The sequence below is a fragment of the Sylvia atricapilla genome, chromosome 4 (genome assembly GCF_009819655.1).
Source record: "Sylvia atricapilla isolate bSylAtr1 chromosome 4, bSylAtr1.pri, whole genome shotgun sequence".
NCBI classification, from domain to species: domain Eukaryota; kingdom Metazoa; phylum Chordata; class Aves; order Passeriformes; family Sylviidae; genus Sylvia; species Sylvia atricapilla.
This window is the reverse complement of record NC_089143.1, coordinates 20,959,563-20,968,920: the sequence shown is the minus strand read 5'-3', so window position 1 is coordinate 20,968,920 and position 9,358 is coordinate 20,959,563. Positions and strand designations below refer to the sequence as shown.

The window sequence follows — 9,358 nt, the reverse complement described above, 5'->3', positions numbered from 1 at the left end:
GTCATAGCGGTGTAAGAAAATGCATAAAATACATAGGTATGCTGTTATACCCTCCTCCACTAAAAAAATGTCAGACCATTTACAAACAGAGCATGGAGCCAATAGTATGTTTAATTAATTATCATACCAGTCCAGGAAAAGCAAGGAGAATGAACACATCACAAGGAAGAAGAGGATCCACACTCTAAATCCAGCATTGTTTTTGATGGCCTGTGAGGGAAGTCAGCCCTGTTACCATATACCAGTAAATACAGTTTCAACAGTGGCAACCCAGAACACCCGTTTGTGGCATCACCCTTCCCTCCCACAAGAGAAACAACAAAATTTGCCCTTAATTTCAGGTGAATACAGGTCAGGTTGGCTGTACCTCTTTAGATTTATCACACTGAAGGCACACTCAAAATCTTAAAATTGTGCATTTGGAAAAAAACTAAAAACCATTGAAATCCCAAGATCTCATACAATCAAACATTAGGAACTGTATCAGAAAGTACCCACTTCTAAGTTAGTACTTCTAAGTACATGCTTTTAAGTTCCAGAAGTGAAATTCCTTGATTAAAAGTAATCAGGCATTCATCTTTATTAGAAAGATCTGACTTGAAACAAATGAAAAAACAACAAAAAACAACAAACAGAAACAAAATCCCTGACACCTCTGGAGATAACTCAGTTACTTATTTCAGTCTCAGAGCCAATATTTTTCTTGGCTTCTCCTTTCCAAAACTGAGACCAGCAGGGGACTTTTTTTGCTCTCATTTTTTTGATTTACATAGGGAATTTTTTTTATAAGATACAAACACTAATGTGAGTAACAAATTTTTTTTTACTTTACCACCTTTCACTACTGTTTCTCAGGATGGTTTAAGAAACTTAGTTCTACGTAAAAATGTGAAAAGTGAAGCAAAATACAGCTTCAGTTTTTGCCATGTTTGATGCACTTTTCCAAAGAGGAGAGCAGTGGCTAACTCATCTTTGAGATACCTTTTCAGTGTGCTCTCAGGAGGGAGAATGAAGTGAGTCATTTACTCAGTAGCCTAATTTAGGAACTCAGTTTTTATTGAAATTTCAGTTCCCAAAAGAAAACATTCTTTCCTTTTAATTAGTAGAAGAGTGGAAGAGATTTGTTTACTAGGAACATGCAAGACATATTCAGGGTGGTAAAGAGTCTCCTAACACTCAGCATTCTGTTTCAACTGTTTCAGCACTGTCTTACATTGGTAGTCTGCAATTTCTGCCCCCAACCCCTTCTTTTTTAAAAAAAAAAACTTCACAGGTGCTTAAATGCAAGCCAGGTGACCTTCATGCTTAAAAAAACTGCTGAGGCCAAATAGATTTCTGCAGTCCTATGTAGCTACTGAGATCATGCTTAGCAAGTGTGAACTATTGACAAGCTCAACTACCTTGAAGAGTTTTCCCAAACCCCTCTCCTGACACCCAACACCCACTGCACTGGTCCCATGGGTGAGCTTGCATGTGCTGTCTTTAAAGCAACACCTGGAAGAAACTGAAAGTTAAGAGAGTCTAAAACACAACTTCAAGATATTACCTCTCTTATGTCTTCATTGCCTTCTTTTATATTCTCTGTTGCACCCACAACTAATTGATGGATATTGTCAATATCAGTTTCCTGTTTAAAAAAGAAATAAAATTGAGAAATAGTAATGAATGTTACCAAAAAAAACCCACTCCCAAGAACTTGGGGAACAAGCAGAACTCAAAAGTAAAATAAAATCTGATACTACTAACATCTTTGTTTCATTGATGCAAAGGCAGAGAGTAATAAATTTAAGTTGTAATTTTTTTATCTGTGATTTTACAAACCTGAATGGAAACCACCAAGACTAGCAGGATGTCTCCCATTTATCTAGAGTCAAATCTAACCTTCCTCATTTTTCCCAGCTCTTTTGGAAAAGGTGCCAACATTTCCAGAAAGGATGCTGTTAAATAACATCCTTTAACAGGACACCAGTTCTGAGGCAGAGGGATCATTCTAACACATATCTCTCATTTTCCATTCCTGGTACATACTAGTAAGTAACAACAGTAAATATCATGATTTTGAAATTGAAAAACAAACAAAAAATATTTTCCTTCACATTTGTATCAAAGATTCATTAATTTTGGCAATCAAGACCAAAATGCTCTCAAGAAAATCTTCAAGTAGTATTTACTGCAGTAGTATTACATTATACTCACCTGCTGCAAGACTTTTTCAGTGAATATCTCTTGTAATCTGGAAATTTCCACCACTTTTCCTTCAATTTGTCTTGGCAAAGAACAGAAATACTCCATTAGAAACTAACACAAACATGTCTTGCTGCTGCAGATTGAGACCCTCCAGCCCAGTAAGTGGCTGCTCAGGAGGCCACTGCTTTGTCAGTTGTCTGTGAGGCAGCAATGGTCTGGGACTAGGGCTTGGACAGTGCCTGGTTGGGAGACAACCAGCCCACAGTGAAGCCCTGGGAAAGGCACCCCCAGAAGTGCTCTTTCACTGAACAGCTTTCACTGCCAGGGTTTTACCCTTCTTTCATTTCATATAATAATATCCATGCTGGGCCTTAAGCAGTTGATTTTGTCACACCCTTTCCATATGCTTACTCTGGTGTGTGCAGTTCACCTTGCCTAGGACTGGTATCCAAAAGTCAATTTCTAGCTCGAGTAACTGTCTGGCTGTTCTGCACAGCTGGGGAGAGTGAATGATACCACTGCCTGTCATTGTATGGGGTCAGCAATGGCACCTCCCCTACTGCCACCTGTCTGCTGGATATCCAGCAGTCACCAGGATAGAAATGGAGAATTTAGTACTTTAAAACATGGATAAAAGAGAATGTAAACCTTCCAAATGTAACCAGTGCTACTATTTTTTACACTGTGGGACAGCACAAGGTTCCATTCCTGGGCACTGGTGTTTTGTCCCAGCTCCTGCCACACTACTAGAGCAGGAACAGGAAGGTGTCTTGCAGCCAGTGCCCTGCACACAGGGGCTGACTGGGGCATGGGACTGGCATGGGCCATTGTCTGTCAAGTAAAACTCAAAACTGTACCTGACTTCATCGAAGAGATTGTTCATTTCACCAACAAGTCTCTGGTTCTCCTGTTCAAACTGGAAAAAGTGGAGAAGGAAATGACACAAAATTTATAGGTTTAATTTCCCAGAAGTGAGTCTGAAATGACAGGTATGTGTTTGAAGAAGGTAACAGTAAATCTCACAGAGAAAGGCTGTCTTCTGACATGGGCAATTTCTATCATAAAGAATGAAGAAAAAAATTTTTTTTTTTTTTTAACATCCAGATTTCTTTCTGTACTAGAGGCTCACTGTCTACTTCATTGGTAAGAACAGCTTTCTCTCCTGGGTTAAAGGATTCCACAGAATCTAAGAGGAAGGTTACTGGGCATTGCTACCAGTAACCACTGTGAGGTAGAGGTCTCAGGGAAGGTGCCCAGCTCCATGAATTGAAGGGGAACAGAGAGCAACATACTGCACAGTTCCATTGATTTCCACTCTAAAGATCCAGTGGTTTTGTCAAATAAAGTAATACCAGTGTCACAATACATTCAAGTGTCATTGTCACTGCTCTCTGTAGCGACATCACCTACAGAACAGAGCATTTTTGAAAATATAATCGCCTAAAATACAGTGCCATTTACTTCACAGTAGCAGATGGCTAAAGGTGCTTCATCACTGCACTGCTTTACATCCATGACTATTCTATGTCTGGTTTTCATGGAGTGACCTCATGACAAAGCCAAGAACAGAGCAATGGAATAAAGCCAAGAGATTTAGCACTGCCAGTTGGTCCTTGGGTGAGTGGGGCCACCATGCTGCAATTGTTTTTTCTAACTTCTGTAAGGGTATCTGTACAAATAAGTCAACATTAGAAATTCCCTATCTTGCTGCCTTAAAAAACTAACATGGTAACTAATTGAGAAGACAAATTTTCAGCCAAGAAACAGTAAATTACTTTAATCCTTTACAAATAGAACAAATCCACTCAAGAAAGTATTCTTTAAAAAGTCCCTTTGATATTTAAAACCTTCCACTGGCACAGATTGCCTTTTAAACTGCTAAATTATCTTTGCAGCTTAAAATCAGGGCTGATGGAGCGCTTGCACAGACAGCAGTTAAGATATGCTAAAACAGGCAATTGAACAAAGGGTTTGAGCACTGAACACATCATATACCAGTGCATCACAAAGGGATTCACATGATAGGAACATAAAATCAAGCTCTAGCAGTCAGTATAGCTCAGTGATTTATGGCTTCTCAAGTAGCCTCTTTTATGACAGTGAAATATTCTGCTACCAAAGTATGGCATAAAGTGACAAACTGCTTAATATATGGCTAAAAATCCAAGGCATAAAAGAAATAATCACCACTCCTATTAGTTATCCCATGAGAGAAGTCATTAGATGTGTTGTTCCTGAATTTAAGACAAGACCAACCAACCAAAAAAAAGATGAAGTCGGAGAAAAGTAGATCTTTTCATGACTCCAAACAGCAGAGACAGATTTTTCCCACTCAATGCAATCACAAGACATCTGCTCGCAGTAACTGTAAAAAACATTAATATACCTGTATTCGGAGTTATAAACTGAAATTTATTGTGTAAGTCATGCAGTAGCCTGCAAACATTTTGAACAATGTCAAGCTCTCTCCTGAGGGTAAAAATCCGATAGAAATTGGTGCTTTAGCAGTGATAGGGCTTTAATTCATTATTTTATCCACACAAAGGATCATGGAACCATGACTGAGGACTTGCTAAGTATGATATGACACAAACCATCCCGATTTAAAACCAACACAGCAGTTTACAGACTGCAAGCTGCCATCTTCATAGAATTGTTTATGATAGAAAAGATCCCCCAGATCAAGGTAACAACCCAAGGCCACCACTAAACCATGTCTGTAAGTGCCATGTCTACACGTCTTTTAAATGCTGCCAGGGATGGTGACTCCACTACTTCACTGGGCTGCTTCAAAGCTCGAAAACCCTTTCAGAGAGAAGATTTTTCCTATGATCCTAGGCCTACAAATCACAACCTGCATTTAGCTTTCAGTCAGAAGGCTGTGTCAGAGCAATCATCCCCACCTCCTGTTGCCCCTGTTTCATGGGAAGCTGAAAGGGGCCTAACAGTATTGTGCCTAAAGACAGGAGAATGAAAATATGTAAAGAATTATGAAAATATGTAAAGAAAACAGAAAGCGGGAATAAGCCTCTAGATTTTGGACTGGCACTCAAGAACAATATGAGAGTATACTAAGCAGCCTCTGAAGAACATTTTAACAAGCCACACCATAATTATGTGTAACTTACTCATCTCTGACTGGAAGAATGATGTGTGCTGTGTCTGGGAACACCTCAAAGCACTGCCAAGGAAGCTTCACAAAGTCATACTGCTGCAGCCCTTTGCCCTATAAAGCTCACTGTTCTGATATCTGCACAGCTACTGATTGAAATCAGTTTTTCTTTATATAAAACCAAGGCAGTGTGTGGTAATGTAGAGAGGTTTTCTAAGAATTTTAAGCTATGTTCAAAAGGATGAATTTTAGGAATATCAAAAAATCTGACAGGCTGTCAGCAATCATGCCTATGTCAGAAATTTCCTATTCAAATGTAAGCAGAATTGGATCAATCTATAAACATGCTGATAGCAGAGAAATGTAAAAATGTTAAAATTCATGAAATTCTGTTGTGATAGATACTTTGTAGCTATTCCTTCTAGAAAACCAATATGATTTTGATAATAAAAAAAATTAAAAGGAAATAAAATGAACTATAACTTCACAGTAATAGTTAAACAGTACAACTATTTGTGTTCTAGAAACTGTCCAAGAAAGAAGGGCAAACTATTTTTTCTTTCAGAAGTTTCATAATGATTCTTCTGATGTTGCCTTGACTTCTATAGTTTCTTGACTAAACAAAGCAATTAGTAATTGTAATGGTAGAAAACAATTTCAATTTTCGAAAGATGGTTTTTATTAATTTCACATCTCCATGTAAATATTTTGTAGCATTTTTAAATATTAGTTGCCACCAGAAGAACCAGCAAGTCACAAGCAAGAGGTGTATCTTCTTATGGCATTGTTCTGCATAGAATGTTACAAGTTAATTTAGCTGAATCTGTACTTTTCCTTCTTACCACATGTGAATACAGCAGAAAATACAATAAAATGAACAGACACAGGATAAACATACCATTTGTATTTCTTCAGGTGACAGTTCATCTTCCCCTCTGCCATCCCCCCATAATCCAAGGTTACTTTGGGCATCAGGCAGATTCCTGTCTGTAAAAGAACCACCAAACACCTCAGACACTGAAGAGTACAGGGCACTGAATAGCAAAGTAAAAAAAAATTTTCATCCATAATAGACTGATGATGAAATTGCTGTATCTCCTTTGTCAGTTACTGAGATTCACCCTTTATTTACAGCACAAAATTACATCAATAACCTTTAATTTCCAAACTAGGCCAAAAGTCTTCATGTAGGTTTAATTTTGTGAACTAAAGAGAGTTGCATTAACATACTGACAGAGAAGGATGTAAAACAGCTTATGATGCACTAAAGGTTTTTAGGGCACAAAATACTGTAGCAGTTGTCTTTTAACAGATAAAACCACCCAATTTTCAAAATGACAGTCTATATACAAAGTATTATATTCCAGTGAGACTTCACAGAACCACCAGCTCCTCTTGTCAGAAACTAAAGACAGAATCTCAAAGATGTTTTGAGCAAAGCTCAGAGACAAATTCGATTTTGTCATGCTCTTTAAACTTCTATTACAGTGCAAATCCTACACCATACTGTGCAAGGGGTCTTCCTGCGTGTAACAGGAATCAGCTCCAACCCTACAAATTAACCATAATACATCAAAGCTGCTTCATTCATTCCAGTAGTATTTCCCCTTTGATTAAAGCTACTCATCTGCATAAATCTTTGTATGAGTTGGGCATAAAAGCTCTTTTAAGGGCTATTCCATTCTGGAAGATTTAATTTTAGGCTTAATTATATACTTCTGATTATAGATGAAGAAGTTAGAATGGGCGGGAAAAGAAACTGTGCTACAGGAATCCACTGTTTCTGAAGCTGTTCTAGCATCAATGTTTAAAAACCTTTTAAGATTGCAGCCTTGACAGAGCCTCTCTTCTCCCCCCTGGCTGTAACAATCTTACAAAATCCAAGAGAGATCTGTACCACCCCACAATGGATCAACCCTCAACCTGCTTTGATGCATCAGATGCAGGTTGCAAATTAAAATACAGAAGGATTTAGTTTTTACCTTTTCATACATTTCAGGCTTCCTATTTATTCCAGTCTTTTAAGCTTTTATGTGTATTTTAATTTAACTTCCTAGACATAATTTTTTTCAATTGCTTAAGCAGCACTGATGCATCAGTCAGAGACTGTCTTGTCTTAGGAAGCCTCTGAAAAGAGTAGTCCTATTTATACAGACATATACGAAAAGAGATAAAAGGAGAAGTTTTTCCCTTCTGTCTTTCATGATAGTATTTGTGTAAAGTCTTGAAAACTTAATATTGTAAAAGAGTATTGTGTATGTCTCCTTTATAAACTTTTTTTTCGCCTCCCAGCAACCTCAACAGTATGTATAAACAACAACGTTACAAACGAGGGATGTAGATATAAAATACAATAAATTAGAAAAAAAAAACCCAAACCAAAAAACTGATCAGTCCTTTCTCGTGACAAGTAAAATATAAACCCAAGAATCTCTTTAAAGATTGTTTAGAAAGCATCCAACTATTTTTTTCCATGGGGTATTTTCAGTATTTCAAATCTATTTCACGGGAACAAAAACTTACTTGTTTAGGTAATCAATGTATTTATATCAAAATTACAAAAAATTATTTACTGCATTCAAACAAATTAAGATAATTAGTTTACAGAGGAAAAAAAAAATAGGAGAAAAAACCTCCAAACCTCCTATTTCATCCCAGAGGAACCAATTAGTTTCAGGCCCTGCCAGCACTGTTAAAAAACAGCACCTGTATCCAATGTGATTGCTAATAAGCAAATATACTTATGGTAAGAGGTAAGCAAGAAACATGTATCCCCCCAGGGTTCCTCCTGTCACTGTGGTATGTTTTGGGCCTTCTGCAGCTCTCACAGAGCTGACATTAATACTTTTCTGCAATTCAGCAAGCAAAAGCCAAACTACATTTCTATTTCAGAAACAGGAGTAGTTAACTCGTGACAGAGATATAAAATAATGATCAAATCCTCTGAACCTTTTTCCATGCTAAAAGGAGACAGCTGCTAAACTTGTAGACAAGTTCAAAAGCTACTCATTATTTACATTTATTTCCATAAACTAAATATCAAATTTGTAATATGCAAATAAATACTGTCAGTATATAAAAGCACTCTCCAGAGAGACTATTTTCCTACCATGAGACATGTCCACTATAATTCTAATGTAAACAGGTGCTTTGCCTCAAAACAAAGCTAATCATATTTTGCTTTGGTTTCTGCCAAAAAAAACAGACAAAACCCAAGTGGTGCTTCAGCACATGAGGTAGCACATTTTCAGCTGTTTATCATAGTGTTCAAATTAAGGACAGGACCACAAGCTGCTCTCAAAAGTATCTTTACAGATGAGATTTAACCCAAGGGACCCAGGCATGCTGCTGATGGCTAATTCATAAAAAACAAATTATCACCATTCTCTAAACCACCAACATCCTGAGGATGAAACAGCTTATTTCAAAATGCAAACGTTTCTCTGGCTTCCTAAAAATTTGAAATGTTACTTGGAAAAAAGTATAAATCAAAGGCTGTAAGATTTAAACTGAGCTTCTTGTTTCTTAGTCATCTTGTTCATGTTGTTTTCATACTTCAACAACCACCTACCAGCAAAGTCACAAGGCTGATTCCTATAGCAGCAGCAACCAGCACTTACTCTTGTGTGAGGGATCACAGGCTGGATGTATTTGCATACTGTTCCAGACTGATTTATTTTGATATACAAGTTCCATAGTTTTCTCAAAGTCTAGTCAGCAACCTTGTGTGGCAGGACCCCTACTTTCTCATAAAAATTAAAACAAAAGCTCATGAAAGTGAGAACTGGAGTCATCAAAATTAATGTGCAATAAAATAGCTGCATTTCTATTTACTGCAGTGGTTTGCTGTGTCCAAGGCAACCAAGGAACAGTATTTTCCATAGTGTGGCACAGATTTTTGGAGCTAAAAACTGTAGCTTCCAGAGACTGCAGGGACATTTGTTAACAAGGAAAGAGCACGGGGCAATGAAGATGCTACTATGCTGCTGCTTCACCAGTGGCACCAGCTCACAGCTGCAAAACACTGATAACAGGTTGAGGTGAAACTCATCTATGTGC

General features: G+C 37.6%; 1 protein-coding gene across 3 annotated transcripts in view; it reads right to left on the bottom strand.

Moving 5' to 3' along the window:
- Positions 1-93: 93 nt before the first annotated feature.
- Positions 94-9,358, bottom strand: part of STX18 (syntaxin 18) — a 59,334-nt gene continuing 50,069 nt past the window's right edge. For all 3 annotated transcript variants that reach the window (XM_066317253.1, XM_066317255.1, XM_066317254.1), the window contains 5 exons: positions 6,198-6,286; positions 3,045-3,103; positions 2,197-2,266; positions 1,547-1,627; positions 94-210 (listed from right to left, as the gene is read on the bottom strand). In XM_066317253.1, coding sequence (XP_066173350.1) covers positions 115-210; positions 1,547-1,627; positions 2,197-2,266; positions 3,045-3,103; positions 6,198-6,286 — 395 coding nt within the window. In that variant the 3' untranslated portion in view covers positions 94-114. The remainder of the gene's footprint in view (positions 211-1,546; positions 1,628-2,196; positions 2,267-3,044; positions 3,104-6,197; positions 6,287-9,358) is intronic.